At 43.4% G+C, this 17,039-nt stretch overlaps 1 protein-coding gene across 1 annotated transcript in view; it reads left to right on the top strand.

Moving 5' to 3' along the window:
- TMEM183A (transmembrane protein 183A) overlaps positions 1-17,039 on the top strand; it is a 112,995-nt gene that overhangs the window by 14,306 nt on the left and 81,650 nt on the right. Inside the window, exons 2-3 of the mRNA XM_078644119.1 lie at positions 3,215-3,304; positions 13,416-13,574. Of these exons, the coding sequence (XP_078500245.1) occupies positions 3,215-3,304; positions 13,416-13,574 (249 nt within the window). The remainder of the gene's footprint in view (positions 1-3,214; positions 3,305-13,415; positions 13,575-17,039) is intronic.

Raw genomic sequence — 17,039 nt, 5'->3', positions numbered from 1 at the left:
TTAGCAAGCCTACCGTGTCAATATTCGTCACCATAGCTAAATGAAAATTAAAATCTCCTAAGAGAAAGAAATGTTCTGTTTGTAAAACAAATGGGGCAAGAATTTCCAATAATGATGCACAGAAGGACTTTTTATTTTCCCCCGGAGGGTGATACACTACCGCCCCCGTCACCTAAAAGCCTTGGGAAGGTTCCATAGAGAATATCATCATTTCCATACTAGGCGATGAGACGGTAGCCAAGATTTTTCTGTTCAAAGTTCGGCTAGTGGCTATCGCCAGTCCTCCTCCCCTCTTGCCTATTCTATCCAGTCTTGCTACCGTATATTCTGCCGGAAATGCGATAGCTAGAGAGGGAGTTGAATGCGTATGTAACCATGTCTCTGTGAAGAAACAGATGTCTGGATTCTGATCCTATTAGAGATCCTAGACGTCTGTGGTATGTTTGGATATGGACCATGCGTTGATATACAGGCCTTGAAAAATAGTGTCTTGCTCCTTCTCTTTCTGTATTCCTTCCCTTGGAGTCGGTTGCCTCTCTCCCATGGTAAACTTGGGACCCAGGATAGTCCTAAGTTCACTCCGCTTCATTCCTACTTATTTAATTCATCCTATCTGTAGTCATTTGCCAGCCTGCTACTGGGAGGCCTTTGAAATTGTCGAACCTAGAAGGTTCGTGGTCAAAAGCCTAGACCCTCGCCAACTGTGAATTACAGTTCCAAAGAGGTGGGTCAGTCATGTCGCAAACAACTGTCTGATCCCAGGTCCCGTTTCATCTACATTTGAGAGGGGCCATGGATAGCGTTTATAAATATATAGTACCATAATGCGTTTTGACTTCTTCAGAGCACTTCTGGACCGGAGAGGAGGCCAGGACAAGGATATTTTGTCGCTTGGCCCTTAATCTGTCAGGGTACTTCTGAATGACAGGTGGATCTAAAGGCCAGTGACAAGCATTTTTCCTTGACTAACAAAGGAGCCCCTCACTCTGCCTCTCCAAGTTACCATAAAAGTTTCAAATCCTCCTGACTGAGAAGTCCTCACATCTCTCTTAAGAGGGTGCAAGACAGCATTGTCTGTCTAGTTCTACCCTTCTTCTTTTTTTGTCAAAACTGGGAGACCGACTGACAACTGGACAACTTCATATTCTGGTCAAGATAGAAAAATACATTTGCCATTGCTCGGACTGAATGTGTTTTTAATACGAGATAAAGGAGATGCCTCACATTCTAATCACCTTTAACTCCTGCTTTGAAGTCCATTACATTAATCATCAATGTAAGCATCCAAGAGCACAATTTGAAAACAAGAGTAGGAGATCTAAATAGGAAGCATTCCAGTTTTTATTTATTTTTGGAAACTGACTATGTAAATCTCACTGTTGGACAAATATTTTTCATGTGGAGACAAAACAAAAAACGTGCAGTTTTGCTAAGACATTTTTGCAAGAGCAAATCTATATGATTGCTGATGCAAAAATGGAATAAAAAAAGATTTCCTTAAATACATTCTCCTGTGAAAACTGTGTAACCGTCCCAACTTACTATTCCCATGAGTGTTCCCAGAATAACAAGAAAGTTGAAAATTGATTACACACATATGGAGAAACCCGTCATCCCCACTCGCTGTCCTCGATAACATTCCCGTTCACGGGATGGCGGTAAAATGTGCTCCAAGAAAGTGTCCCAGAGTTTCATGGATCCACCGCTCCCTGACCCATATATCTGAGTAAACAGCTATCCCCGTTGTAGTCCACTTTACCACATTATTGCCTCAGTACGGATCCATATTCGATTTCCATGTCAAAGTTATGCAGCATTTTGCGAGCACCACGGCCAAACACTGAACGCGAGCAAGTTGCTTTGTATTTTTGGTTATTGTCAAGCATTTAATAAACAATGAATAAGATTGAGGGGCGGAAGTCATGTGGTCACTTCAAATATGCACCTCGCCACCGTTGACCAAAATTGGGATATCACTGAGCATGTCCATACCAAATACAAAAAGTCTGCAATACCATCCATGCACCTCCGACATGTGATCAGTGCCCTAGTACATTTCCCTGTTCTCTGTGGAGTCAAATAAGTGTGGTGCACATGATTGAATTGGGTTAATCGGAATCATCGATTACTCTACACTGATCTGATCGAACCCAGGCAGCAAACCCATACATTTCCTGGGATATCAGTCCCCAAACTGTGTTCCCACCCCTCCTTGAGTGACTTTGTACTTTTGGAAGTATCCTGCAAACAGTGCTCCATATAAGCATGTGACCTGCTTAGTCTAACCATTGGCCAGCATTACCTCTAACGGTGTCACATTTTCAGATAGATCTTGCTCTGCTCCCTTCTCCCCTAGATTAAGGTTTAAGTTATCAATTAGCGCAGTCGTGCTGCTTTATTTTTCTTTAACATCCAGATATGAATAGGTGTTAAATGTATTTGTACTCTTAGTTATTTTAATAGAAGTTGAATGTGTTTTTCCCTCTCTCTTAAACTCTTCTCCATTCTGGCGCATAGGTCCAAAAGAGCTTCAACAAAGCTTTGGTTGCAAAGTGAGACCAACAGACACTGAAGGATTCACTAGGTAGACAATATGTCTGAAAAACCCAGCCGCAGATGCAACAAAGCTGAGCAAATGTACAGGATTGTTTTTTGAAGGATTTTTATACGAGGCACAGTTTTAAACACAGTGTACTTTATGCTCCTTTGTACATTAGAAGTGATGCCCAATTAGTCACTTTATACAAAACTTCCCAAACCTTCGCTTGGTTGGAATCAATCAAAAGTAACTGCGTTCACAAAGTAGACTGTTTGACGCCGCAGGGTGGCTGGGGTTAATCTGCTCTTGTTGACTATTTAGCTGTACTGATTTCAAACGTCATATTCACCATCATTTTAGTTTTGTTTTAATTTCCTATTGGTCAGACAACCTTCAGTCCTTGCTGTGATTGCTTTTATTGAAGAAGGGGGCAAACACCATGTTGCCATTTCCTGCAAACGGTTTATGGTGCACTTTCCTTTGTACTTGGAAGATCCCATAATTTATGAAAAGATGCATGGGCACCCAATATATTTGCAATACATTTTTCAAGTATGCTGCACTGATCTAAAGAACGTATTCAAATATTTTTCGGTTTGGCCCTAGCAGATATCCTCAGAAAAATAGTTGATGCAACTTTGAGAGCAACAGTAAGATTATTTTGTTCTGTCTCAGTTACAGTGGCGGATTATGCCAATTCTGATCCTGCTGTGGGGAAGTCTGGTCGTGTTAGAAAAGCTGTGGCCAACGCAATTCAAAAAGAAGGTGAGTTGCTCCAGGACTTCACCTGTCAGATAAATATTTTTAAAAATACTGTTCTAAAGTTGTGTCCTTTAAGCAGTTTACACTTTGCCTTGATCAACATTCTGTGGGACTCCAAGAGGATCTGGTCTGTAGGTGCACAGTGACCTGGAATGAAAATTGTAAAAAGCCAATCAAGTATCGAAACTGCAAGCTAAATTAAAATCTTCCACTGCTCTTGTTCCACACTTGTAAAAAGAGCCCATTCCTATGTTTGAACAAGCATTGGCATATCCAATAGGTCTTGCCTTTGGGACCTTCTAAGTGTTAAAATTAAAGTTGCTAGGCGCAGCAGAACTAATTGCTTGTACTAAGATCAGTCTCTCCCCATCAGCTCATGTTTGTCATGTGCACAACTGTTAATTGTTAAGTTGTGCAAAGTCCGCTTGGGAAACTGTGTCTGTCTGTCATTAACTTGAATAAATCCGTGAAACACGCAACCCCTAAATGAGCTTCTTACTGAAAAGTAAACGTGCAATGCAGGTGTTTATTTTTTAATTAATAAAATATTAACCATGGCATGCACGTTTTAAGAGGCACCTCACTAGTTTCACTAATTAGCAGCTTTTCCAGACATACTGAAGGGCAGATGGGGTGGATGTGCTGATAGAAGTTAGCAGCAGTAAACGAACTCCCGTAGGGTGACCACAACATTTAAAAACACGGTAAATACAAGCGGAAAGCAACACTTCACAAACACACAAAAAAACAAGGGCGGGGGGAGTGGCTGCAGACAAGGAGCACATTTTGGATTTCCGATTAACAGCATCAGGATTGAACCGCAGGCACGGTTTACATAGGATACACGCAGGGTTCGATAGGCTAAGACACACTGCTCTGCATTCAGCCCTCTGAGCCTGACAAGTTACAGGTGTAGATATAATGTACTGCTTCGGAGAAATAATTCTCCTCATTACTGGTCAAAAGTACTTTAACATTTATTAGAACATTGGAATGCTGGTAGCTCCATTGAAAATAATGGAGTGCTCCGGGCTTATAATGTCTGGTATAAGCCTGGAGCTCCAACATTCCAATGTTTCTTTGTTCACAGCTCTGTCTGGGAACAAAGGCTTCAGGGCCCCCAAGAGGATTCCAATCCCCTCACGGTCCCATAAGGCTTTGTTCTTTTTTTGTTAGAACATTCTGCCCTCTAGTGGCAGAATGTTCTAATAGCCTTATAGCCCTTCGTAGCTGGGCTAGACCGGCTATTAAAGTCCCTCTCCCTTGTTAAAGGCCCTCGCCTTCGGCTCGGGGCCTTTAACGCTGGAGAGGGCCTTTAATAGCCGGTATAGCCTTCTACGGCGGGCTATAAGGCTATATTAGAACATTGGAATGTTGGGAGCTCCATTGAAAACAATGGAGTGCTCAGGGCTTATAATGGCTGGTATAAGCCTGGAGCTCCAACATTTCAATGTTTCTTTGTTCACAGCTCTGGCTGTGAACAAAGGCTTCAGGGACCCTGAGGTGATTCCAATCCCCTCACGCTCCCATAAGTCTTTGTTCTTTTTTGTTAGAACATTCTGCCCTCTAGTGGCAGAATGTTCTAATAGCCTTAAAGCCCTTCGTAGTTGGGCTATACCGGCTATTAAAGTCCCTCTCCCTTGTTAAAGGCCCTCGCCTTCGGCTCAGGGCCTTTAACGCTGGAGAGGGCCTTTAATAGCCGGTATAACCCTCTAAGGCGGGCTATAAGGCTATAATGAGCTTCTCTTAGCAGCTGTCTAGAAAACCTATGATCGTTTACAATATATCTGAACCATTTCCCAACAAAATGAATTAGCTGTCCCAATTTATAATGCAGCAATGGAGTCGGCCATCAAATGCCCATGACTGTGGTAAAGCGGGCCTGATGTGCACACTAGATGAAAAAACAATAAGTGGACTAGTATTAAAACATGTACTAGGACTTCTATTTGTCCACAGATCAGCTCTGTCAAAACTCCAAACACAATGCATTTACAAGCAAGCAGATGGTCGAAGCTCGATGCTGGTTTACCTCAAAAGCCGCACACCAACTCCAGTGTGTCCTCCTTCCCTTGTGCGTTTGCGGAGGAAGTCATCCTCTGGGCTGTAAGTGAAAACTGCCACGCAGAAGGGCTGCGTATGAAGTTCGGTACCTTTCTTAAACTTTGTAGAAAAAAGAGATACGAACATTTAATTTGGTAGGCACGGGGAACGCGCTAATTAAAACCAGAAGGTGACATGACCCCGAACAGATGGTGCCCCTCATCGTAGCCATAGGCGGATACATTTCCTGGGAAAGGTGGGACATGCACCCGCCTTTGCCCAATTGCGTGCTGTCTTTTTACAAAGACGCACACAAAGCCCAATAGAAAAAAATGCTAAAATAAACACACGCACGAGCTTGTGAAAAGTCCAGAGTGATTCTAAGAGGTTGTTTTCCTAGAGCAGCGCATGCACTCTGTGCTTGGCTTGACCTAAAAATATGGAGCCCGCAGACCATCTTCAGTGATGAAAGAAAATGTTTCCTTATTGTATAATTGCTGTAATTTAGGCAATAGTGGAATATTATACAAAAACTTGAATTTTCCCTTTCAGAAGGTCCACCTGTGAAAGTGGTGTCTTGGCCATCCTTCTTTTTAAGCAGTCAAAGGTGAGGAGTGGCACACATGTACCAGAATACCAAGACCAGGGAAGCCGGGTGCATAGGTGCGAAGTGTTTTTGGAAACCGCCGTAGACCGCATTGGAAGACTTCAGTAAAGATGCCGCTGGCGAAGACTGTGCAGGAGTCCGGTGAAATCCAAGGGTGGATTCTTGAAGAGAAGAACCTGCAAGCCGAGGGGACAGAATCTTTGCCACTCGGAGGTGACTAGGAGGCATGGAAGAGCATCGACTACTGATGACTAAAGATGCAGGAGTGATGGCGGTGACCTTTGTCCCTGCAGCTGTGAGGACCATGTGACGCTGAGGAAGACAGGGACCTTTCCTCGAATTGTCCAACGTAGAAAGTACAGAACCAGGGAGTCAGTGTCCGGCGGGAGCACCAACAAGCCTTGGCAACAGCAATAGATGTGGAAAACGATGAAGGAGCAATGTTGGGACTAGCAAGGCCTAAGAGACCCACAAAGGGCAGGACAGTCAGTAGCCCTGAGCTAGCAGGCAAGCCCACAGAAGCAAGAGTAGACAATTGAGAGGACCCACATGCAGAAGGCACAAGAGTCGCAAGATGACCTTGCGCAGCTCACCAAAGAGGAAGGCCCACGGTGCAGAAGATGTGGTAAGGACGAAGCTATTGTCAGGAATAAATGCTGGAGCCTGGGGCTTCTTGTGTCCCAAAGATCTCTGGAATGCAGAGCCAACAAGCCTTGGCAACGTCAAGTCGACGCAGTGCACAGGGGTTCGGTCATAGCGGTTCCGAGGAGGTATACTGGCCTCAAAATTACAGAAAGGACAGGTCAGGTCTCGAGGGAGTTGCAGAATCACCACCTATAGCAAAAGACAGCATGTGCAACATACAATTGAATTCATACGTTTTTAAGCTAATGAAGGTTTCATAAGAAGTAGAATTATGACAAATGGTTCCCACATTTATTAATATATTTCTCTTAAATTTGTAAATACCTCATTAATAAATACATATAAAATGTTCCTATAAATATAATCCATTTATCCTAAAAACCTTATAAAAACCTAAAATAATAAAAACAAGTATTATCAAAATTCCTCATTCCTCATTTCATAGTTATTAAAGTGCAAAAAGGGTGTACAGTGCAAACGTTTCTTTCCAATATAGAACATATTCATTATTCTAAACTTATTCATCATATGTAAGTGACATTCATATATTCAATAGGAATCCATACATCTCAGGGAAATATCTAGACTTCTTTAGTTGCCAGTTGAGGATGGAAAGGGACTACTACTCAAGATATGTGTATAAATCCTCACTCATATTGAGCCCGTGTGGTTGCTTGCTATCGAGCTGCAAAATGTAATGCGTTTCCAAACGTCTTAGTTTCCCTTCCCTGCCCCCTCCTCTCGTTTTATATAGGAACAGTATCAATAACATAATACTTCAAATGTTTTGAGTTCCCATCATGGTGTTATATATACATTTAGCTGCATGGTTTTCAATCAATCTTTTTTGGCAGATAATGAAGTGTGTTATAAAAGACAAGGGAAACCCAAATACAATTGGTCAGGGACCTTGGGCAATCCATTATTTCTAAAGACAGTGGTCACTAGACAAGGGTTAATGTGAGTAAACAATAAATACAGACCCAATCAGTACTATATTTTACAGCTGTCCAGCCAGACAGGTTTTTTTAAAATATGCAGTTGCTTAAATATATACAAAAGAAAGCAAGAAACAATTAAAGTGGGACACAATCCTGTATCCAACTTAGTGGGAAGTACGTACAACATGAAAACAGAAAAGGCTCCGGCAGAGTAAATTGTTTGTATGGGGCACATTTTGGTATGACAAACAAATTATAGTGGAGACACCATTACATAAAATGAATAATAAATAAAGTAGTGTATATGGCGCACATCAAGTCGAGGGTATTTCGATCCTTACAAAAGATATAGGATCATCATCAGGACATTATCAATGGTATGCCTGTGTACCTTTTGCCTGTAATCACTAGAACAGAACCGTAGGAGGGAAGTAAGGGATGAAAAAAAGACACTAGACAAACTTAGCTCGGGTAGAAAACAGTTTTAAAACAACTTGGGTGCTGGTATGGGCAGTCTTTTTGTCAAACCGGTGTGAAGGGATCACTCGTGATTAAAACCGTACCAGAGAAGTGAACTGGACCCATAAAAATAGTTAACCAAGGCTCTGCAGGACCAAGAGTCATGTTAGTGAGTACGAAAATTAAGCAATTAAGAGCAACTAATGCTAGAAGAACACGTGTGGTGATGAAACACGTGAAACGGTACAGAACCCGGTGAGTGGTGTTAAATCTACGAAACTAGCAGAAAGCTAGTAGGCTGCTGGTGTCAAAAGGCAATTTGCTGATAACAAGAAAAAGGCTGGTTTTGGTGCTCAAATAATTGAATGTCATCATTGATGAGCACTGAAGTGTTGATAGGACACCATTCTCAACAAGCATTGGCATAGCCAATAGGTCCCTCCTTTGGGACCTTATAAGTGTTTAGCCAGAGATATTGTCTTTAAGCTGTGCTGTACAGAAGTTGCAGCATGCTGAAAAGTTATAATAAAGAAGTGTCAGAAGAATTTTTGTTACCTTATATATGACCAAGAAAGCATTACGTACAACTGAGCAACCATATTAAAAAAGCATTAACAACAAATAATGTCTTGAGGTTTTTTTGCCCTTTCAATGCTGGCAACTTCTATCTGCCTGTCCCAATGGTTGCTTGTTATGGGGTTTTGTTTTGTTATTGGGGGGCATAAATAACAGGAGGGTGAGTGAGTCAGTCAGTGAGAGTGATAGTCAGTCAGTGAGAGAGAGAGAGAGAGAGAGAGAGAGTGAGTCAGTCAGTGAGAGACAGTCAGTGAGAGAGTCAGTGTCAGTCAGTGACAGAGAGTGAGTCAGTGAGAGAGTCAGTGTCAGTCAGTGACAGAGAGTGAGTCAGTGAGAGAGTGAGTCAGTTAGTGAGAGAGAGAGTCCAACAGTGAGAGTCAGTCAGTGAGAGAGTCAGTCAGTGAGAGAGTCAGTCAGTGAGAGAGTCAGTCAGTGAGAGAGTCAGTCAGTGAGAGAGTCAGTCAGTGAGAGAGTCAGTCAGTGAGAGAGTCAGTTAGTGAGAGTGAGAGTCGGTGAGAGTCAGTCAGTGAGAGAGAGAGATTGAGAGTCAGTCAGTGAGTGAGTCAGTCGGTGAGAGAGAGTCAGTGAGAGTCAGTCAGTCGGAGAGTCAGTGAGAGTCAGTCAGAGAGTGAGACAGTCAGTCAGTGAGAGGGAAAGAGTCAGTGAGAGAGTCAGTCAGTGAGAGAGTCAGTCAGTGAGAGAGTCAGTCAGTGAGAGAGTCAGTCAGTGAGAGAGTCAGTCGGGGAGAGAGTCAGTCAGTGAGAGAGTCAGTCGGGGAGAGAGTCAGTCGGGGAGAGAGTCAGTCAGGGAGAGAGTCAGTCAGGGAGAGAGTCAGTCAGGGAGAGAGTCAGTCAGGGAGAGAGTCAGTCAGGGAGAGAGTCAGTCAGGGAGAGAGTCAGTCAGGGAGAGAGTCAGTCAGGGAGAGAGTCAGTCAGGGAGAGAGTCAGTCAGGGAGAGAGTCAGTCAGGGAGAGAGTCAGTCAGGGAGAGAGTCAGTCAGTCAGGGAGAGAGTCAGTCAGTCAGGGAGAGAGTCAGTCAGGGATAGAGTCAGTCAGGGATAGAGTCAGTCAGTCAGGGAGAGAGTCAGTCAGTCAGGGAGAGAGTCAGTCAGTCAGGGAGAGAGTCAGTCAGGGAGAGAGTCAGTCAGGGAGAGAGTCAGTCAGGGAGAGAGTCAGTCAGGGAGAGAGTCAGTCAGGGAGAGAGTCAGTCAGTCAGGGAGAGAGTCAGTCAGTCAGGGAGAGAGTCAGTCAGTCAGGGAGAGAGTCAGTCAGGGATAGAGTCAGTCAGGGATAGAGTCAGTCAGGGATAGAGTCAGTCAGGGATAGAGTCAGTCAGAGTATGGAGTCAGTAAGAGGGAGATTGAGAGTCAGTCAGTGAGAGAGAGAGTGAAAGAGTTAGTCCGTGAGGGAGAGAGTCAGAGAATCAGTTGGTGCGAGAAAGAGAGTCAGAGAGTGAGTGAGTCTGAGAGAGAGTCAGTTTATCAGATAGTCAGTCAGTGAGGGAGAGAGAGAGAGAGAGTGAGAGAGTCAGTCAGTGAGAGAGTGAGAGTCAGTGAGCGAGAGATTGAGTCAGTCAGTCAGTAAACGAGAGAGTCAGTCAGTGAGAGAGAGTGAGAGAGTCAGTGAGAGAGCCAGAGAGTCAGTCAGTGAGAGGGAGATTGAGAGCGTCACAGTCAGTGAGAGAGTGTGGGAGTCAGAGAGTCAGTTAGTCAGAGAGCCAGAGAGTCAGTCAGTGAGAGGGAGATTGAGAGCGTCACAGTCAGTGAGAGAGTGTGGGAGTCAGAGAGTCAGTTAGTCAGAGAGTCAGTGAGAGAGACAGTTAGTCAGTCAGTTAGTGAGAGAGTCAGTGAGAGAGTCGGTCAATCAGTGAGTCACTCAGTCAGTGAGTGAGAAAGTCAGTGAGAGTCAATGAGAGAGATTGAGCGAGTCAGTGAGAAAGAGTGAGAGAGACAGTCAGTGAGAGAGTCAGTGAGTGAGAGTCAGTCAGTGAGAGTCAGTCAGTGAGAGAGCGAGTCAGTGAAGAGGGTCAGAGTCAGTCAGTGAGAGAGAGAGAGGCAGTCATTGAGAGGGTCATATAGTCAGTCCGTGAGAGGGAGAGCGAGTCAGTCAGTCACTGAGAGAAAGAGTCAGTCAGAGAGTGAGACAGTCAGTGAGAGAGATATTGAGATTCAGTCAGTGAGAGAGATTGAGAGTCAGTCAGTGAGAGAGATTGAGAGTCAGTCAGTGAGAGAGTTTGAGAGAGTCAGTCAATGAGAGAGATTGAGAGAGTCAGTCAGTGAGAGAGATTGAGAGAGTCAGTCAGTGAGAGAGATTGAGAGAGTCAGTCAGTGAGAGAGATTGAGAGAGTCAGTCAGTAAGAGAGATTGAGAGCGTCTGTCAGTGAGAGAGATTGAGAGAGTCCGTCAGTGAGAGAGTCATTCAGTGAGTCGGTCAGTCTGTCAGAGAGTGAGAGTCAGTCAGTCAGTCAGTGACCAGAGTCAGTTGAGAGAGTCAGTCAGTGAGCCAGAGTCATTGAGAGAGTCAGTCAGTCAGTGAGCCAGAGTCATTGAGAGAGTCAGTCAGTCAGTGAGCCAGAGTCAGTGAGAGAGTCACTCAGTCAGTGAGCCAGAGTCAGTGAGAGAGTCTGTCTGTCAGTCAGTGAGAGAGAGAGTGAAAGAGTCAGTCAGTGAGAGAGATTGAGAGAGAGAGTCAGTCAGTCAGAGAGTCAGTCAGTGAGAGAGTGCGATAATTATTAAGGTGGTGATTATTATTAGTTCTAGTTGAACTAGTATTAATATTACTTTTCCTGCTGATGATTTAAAGACTAACAAATAGTGTAATGAAGGGCAATAATGCCAATGGCAAAGTTGCTAGGAATAATAATAATTAATAATATTATGATACTTAAGGATAAAAAAAGAAGACAAAAGGGTGCCTCAAATGCAAATAAACCTTTGCAAAAAAAAAATAAGGGTTAAAATAACGCATGCGTTTTCAATATATGCACAAGGACAAAAATAATGGGAACAGAAAACAAGCGCTGCCGCAAAGTGAAAGCGACTGCTCTGTGTTTTATAAGTAACATAAGCCACAACAACAAGGGAGGAATGCAGCTGCCACAAAGCGCGCCGCTGCTTGCTCCCGACACCAAAACGCCGTGGGAGTGACCTTTACACAAAGAGCTGGGACATGCACCCGCCTTTGCCATTTACGTGCTTTCATTATTGAAACCCACACGCAAAGGCCAATAGAATGTGTGGGAGTTACCAGACCCACACGGAGAACTTTCGGGGAAGTTTGGAGTGCTCACAAGAAGCCTCCCATAGACGGCATGCGCGCTACGCTAGGCTCGACCTAAAAACTGTGTACTACCTGAACACATTGAGGCATGAGATTGTGCCCACTTTTGAAGGAGTCGTAAGGTATTTTGGTTGGGTGTAGCCATCAGGGATTGTAGCATCATGGCTGTGCGCCTTCAGATAGTACAGAACAAACAAGTAGCGATTGTTCTCCCAAATCTATCAAAGCTAAGAGTGGTCCATATGCAAAAACCTTGATTAACATGGTTTCTTCTAATGTGGAAATCTAAGGATAGACCATTTTGCCAAAGCTGGGAACTGAACATACCACAACATTACACCCAGGTACATGAACTCCAGTCCAGGCGGAGTTTTTAGTAGCTGGTTGGAATTGTTTCTGTACACCTTTCAACCAATCTCTTTTCTGTCACAGATTAGTGAAGTCCAGACTAGCCGGGACAGGAGTGATCTTCATTGCCATGGAATGACCTCAACAGAGGTGGATCTCCTACTTACTTAATTTGTCAGAGCAGCCACTTAAGAGTTTGCCATGCACACTGGTCTTCCTTTGCAGAGTGCAAGGCTGGATCACGCACCACAACTTAAAACTATCATAAAAATAATTAATTTTGACATGTTTTCATTAAACTATTGGACGTATAATGAAGTGCAATAATTCTGTACAAGTTGCTCGATTAAAAAAACATGCAGCCTACTGTAATCAGAAAACGGAGCTCCTTTGTTTTTAGCTTCTAATTTATGAAATAAAAGCTTTGAATATTTGGTGCAACGTGTTGCTCTAAAAATTACCTTCCTTTGACAAAAGCGTATTTTCTGTGAAATCTCCAAGAATATCTTAAATTTAGTAATGGCAAGTGACGGTTGGGAAGCAAGCTAATCTGCAATTCAAGGTTGCCCAAGTGCAAGTTGGATGCAATCTCTAAACCACAAGATGTTAAAATAATAATAATAATTACAAAACTCCTTTGTCTGTTTAAACCTTCTTCTGCATAAATGCGGACTCTATCTCTAGTCACGTGTGGGGTTAGAGGGTTGCGGCCATACTAGTTATGAATCCTTACAAGTTGCTGAAAATAATTTGGTATTGAGGCTTTTTCCTGATATCAACACCTGCATGGTAGAATTAATTACATTGAATTAGTTCTCATGTAGTAGAGTTTTTTTCAACTGTTGCAACATGTTCTATATTGGTTATGTTTATGTATAAGTCACCATGTAGGACCTTTGCAGAAATATCTAGAGATTTGTTCGCTGGCACGAGTTTTTTTCAACTGTTGCAACATGTTCTATATTGGTTATGTTTATGTATAAGTCACCATGTAGGACCTTTGCAGAAATATCTAGAGATTTGTTCGCTGGCACAATACTTCACCAGGAAGGGGAGTTCCTATGGAAACTGGCTTCTGTAACGTGTGTGAATATGATATATAGTAGTAGTAGTTGAAAATGAGTGTCAGTAGTTAAACTACTCCTTCAAGCGTGAGCTCTGTCTTTATTGTCATAGTTTTCATTAAAGTCCCCGATTTATAAATGTCTTTGATCTAGTGAAATCACTTTGCGGTTTGGAAGCATCTCTCGTTCCTGTGGAGGAAGAACTGTCATCTACTATTGTGAATGGAGAGTGCGAAAGTGACAATGACATGGCAGAAATGCCAAATAAGTTATTAGCAGCTGAGAAAAAGAAGAGGAGCAATAGAAACAAAGGTATGTTTGCTCTGAAGCACAAAGTAAATGTGTGTCAGTAGATCTCTATACTGCTGACAATCTTATCTTGGTGTCAGAAGGGCTGGTGAGGAGTTGGGCCATCCATTTATTTAAATGGGTAGAACATTCTTTGTTGCGGGTTCCTTTTTTACTCTGTGTTAAATCTGGGTTTGTAACTTTTATGATTCAGTGGTGTTGCTAATGAAGTACATAGAGATTAAGGTTTGCAGTTCTCAGAACAAGCAACATACCTGCCTAACTCTGTCTCCACAATATCTCTTAAATGTAGATCTCCCGGATCACATGATTGAAACTTAAAGGAATAATGTTAAACCAATGCCTACCTGTCTGGTGGTTTTGGAGATTTCCTCATTGTAAACTTGTACTTGCCTTACCAAACAATGAGTCTAATAGAAATGTCAGATTGGCTCCTAGTGCATTTTCTCAATATATTTTGCTCAAGCTCATTTTTCGTAGCTCTTAGACGGCTGCAAGCTCACAAATAATGATTGTTTAAAAAAAATTGAAAATGATTATAAAGTGCATGCTTCTGTGCTGCTGCTTCTGCCAGCCTGTCTGTACAGCACTGCAGTGGGATATAATACATTTTTAATAGCATCTTCCTGCAGTTGTATCCTCAAGCTGCCAACTAAGACCTAAAGTAAGAGTCTGTCTAACAACCAATATAGCAAACAACAGAAGTACTATAAAGCCAGTAGAACAGTTTACCCATTGATGGTAGAATACTGTGAGGAACAGGGAGAAGCTGTGAGAGAATTTAGATTAGGTCCTCTGTTCTAATATTCCAATCATTATATGGCTGCAGCCTTGCCAGTGTTCTCTGATGAACCTCCTGCATCTAGTGTTAAAACTGAACATTTTTGTCTGAAGCTACTGGCAATGGTGCCTGTTAATTCCTGCAATCGAGCCCAGGTTGCAGACTAGCGCCCATAAAACGAATTATCAACAGGTGTTAGAGTGTTAAGAGCTTTATTGAAAATATTGGAATGGCAAGGAACTGTAAACACCGGTAAAGGCCCTCTGCCATTAACATTTCAATACTTAGATTCTTAAGTCTTTGTCTCTCCTTTGGCTATATCTTGTTGCTTGGGTGAGGGGGAGGTGGGAGGGGCAGAGTAAGATACCAGATGTGGTCTGGGAGAAAGTGGATGCCCCCCTCCCCTGTGGCTCACACTGTCACTGGTATGTAGATGCACTGATAGCGGAAGCTAAAGAGAAAGGAAACCGGAAGCATCCACTGCCCTTCATACTCCTTCTGCCTTGCCAGATCTTCCTTGTGAATAAAGGGTGGGAGCAAGAAGGGCTGATGATGATTATTTCTCTTCCTGTGGATCCTCAGATTGGCATGCGTGGCCATGGCAGTAACTGTCATGCTTGAACAACAGAAACAGTGAGTGACTGGAGGGAGGAGTCAGTGAGACCCTTTGTGGGGAATAGCAAAGTAAGGCTTTTTCATAGGGCAGACCGGCAACTGGGCCACAATTTTGGGTGGTTGGGATAATTTTTCACTGGAGTCCATCCTGCTATAGCCCGTTATAATCGATTGTATACAACCCTTGCACATTCACCTCTTCGGATAGCACGGGCGAGGAGTTTGAGACATCTCAGGGAAGTGGTGTGGGGGTACGAGCTCATAACTTAAGTCAGTCAGCAGACATAATACCGTACTGTCCTGCCCAGTGCGTAACTTTAGTTAAAAAGAACGTACTATTATCTCACAAGGAAACAAAATATCATACACTAAAAAGTTGGTTCAGTTACAGGTTTGCAACCTTCTCTATGAATTTAAGTGAAGCGCTATTGCCTCTATGGTGCCCTCTCCTTTTCTCAGTGGCTCGCAATTTAGGTGGTAAATTAAGCACTGATTCAGGATTTGCATTGGTTAGGCACAGTTGCTAGTCACTATTGGATAGCCCAATAGGTAGTACGCCATTAATCTGTATGCCCACAGTGTTCATTATGGCAAAGGTTACCGTTCTAACAGTAGGTTTCTACCTTAAGAGAATTGGGTACAATGTCTCTGCTCATGTGAGCTCAGCAGGACATTTCCTGTTCAGTGGAGTTGTGGATTGGTGTCATTGGCTGGAGCAGTCAGAAACTTCGCATTGGGGTACAGGGGCCTCACTCCTCCCTGGGCCATTGGTGTTGAACAGCTTGATGGGTCTCCTCGGTAGGCTTTCGTCTTTGTCTAGTTGCTTCCAGGCCGTTGCAGATGTGTACTTGACTTGGGCAGTTTTGACCTCCAGGCCAATGCAGACAAGTGCTCAAGGATGTGCACCACTGGCAGGCAGCAGACATCAGTCCTTTGAGGCCTCCTCAGGACTTCCGTAAAACACAATGACGTTCCGATTCTTAACGCCTTCATGCTGCTCATAACAGGATCTGCAGGGGACCCCTTCTGACTTGAGAAGATATAGATTCTGCTCCCTGAATGCAGCTAGTTACTTCTAGATGTTAAAAATGCCTGGAACATGCTAGACTTCTCCTCCTGGACAGTCTCTACTCCTTGTGAGCTAAGCACTCTTTCCTGCTCTCTGCAGGCAGACTTCTAGGTGCTAGGCAGGCCCTCAGTTTCTCCAGTAAGTTAGACTTCAGGTGATGTCCATAACATCTGGGTTCTCTTTTAGAGATACAATGCCTAATCACACAACAGTTCTTCGAGTCCTCTACGAATAACCCCCTTCTTTGGGCAGGAAGAACCTGAATCTATAACAAAATGGAGTAGTTTGGTCTTGCTGATATATTCATTTTTGGACTTGGGATATGGATCCACTGCTTTAGTTTCAGAACTGGTTTCTGGTAGTTTTCGCTAAAATGTCATTTTTTGACTCTCTCTCAGGCACAGCCTTTGGCTAGGTGATTGCTCGCACTACAGATAGCAGTAATTCTGGCTTCAAGCAGAAATGTTCAAAGCCAAGGCACGTTTAAATGTGAGGCCTTTGCACCTGGCTGTCATCAGTCTTCCTGAAACAGTATGCATTGACAGACAAAACAGTAAGCCTTAACACTTTTTCACCTTGAACAACAAACTGCAATCCAGCAACCCCCCCCCCCCTCAGACCGTCTCATAAGTGGCACTGTTCATTTAAGATCTAATAGGCAGCCTTTTGCTAGCCAGGACCTAATTGATTTTCTAGGGGTAGCTCTGTCTCCATCCTCCCTCAGTTCAGTGCCTGGGTTTCCACCGTTCAGTCACAGGATTGCAGCCAGTACGCTTTCACTGTTTGGTGAAGCTGTATCCACCCTCTGTTGTGGACTAGGTTTAACCAGAAGCTATCCAAGATAGATCCCACTTGTCTCAGTACGTACATACACACGCTCAACATGCACACAGAATGTCAGTTCAATGGTCAGAGGGTCACACTAAAGCAGAAGTTTCCTCAAGCGTGGTCAGCAGAACTGACCTGTACAGTGATGCACACAAATGTCTTGTAACTGATAATT

Source organism: Lissotriton helveticus, chromosome 5_1, assembly GCF_964261635.1.
Source record: "Lissotriton helveticus chromosome 5_1, aLisHel1.1, whole genome shotgun sequence".
NCBI lineage: Eukaryota > Metazoa > Chordata > Amphibia > Caudata > Salamandridae > Lissotriton > Lissotriton helveticus.
This window is presented reverse-complemented; position numbering and strand designations above follow the sequence as displayed.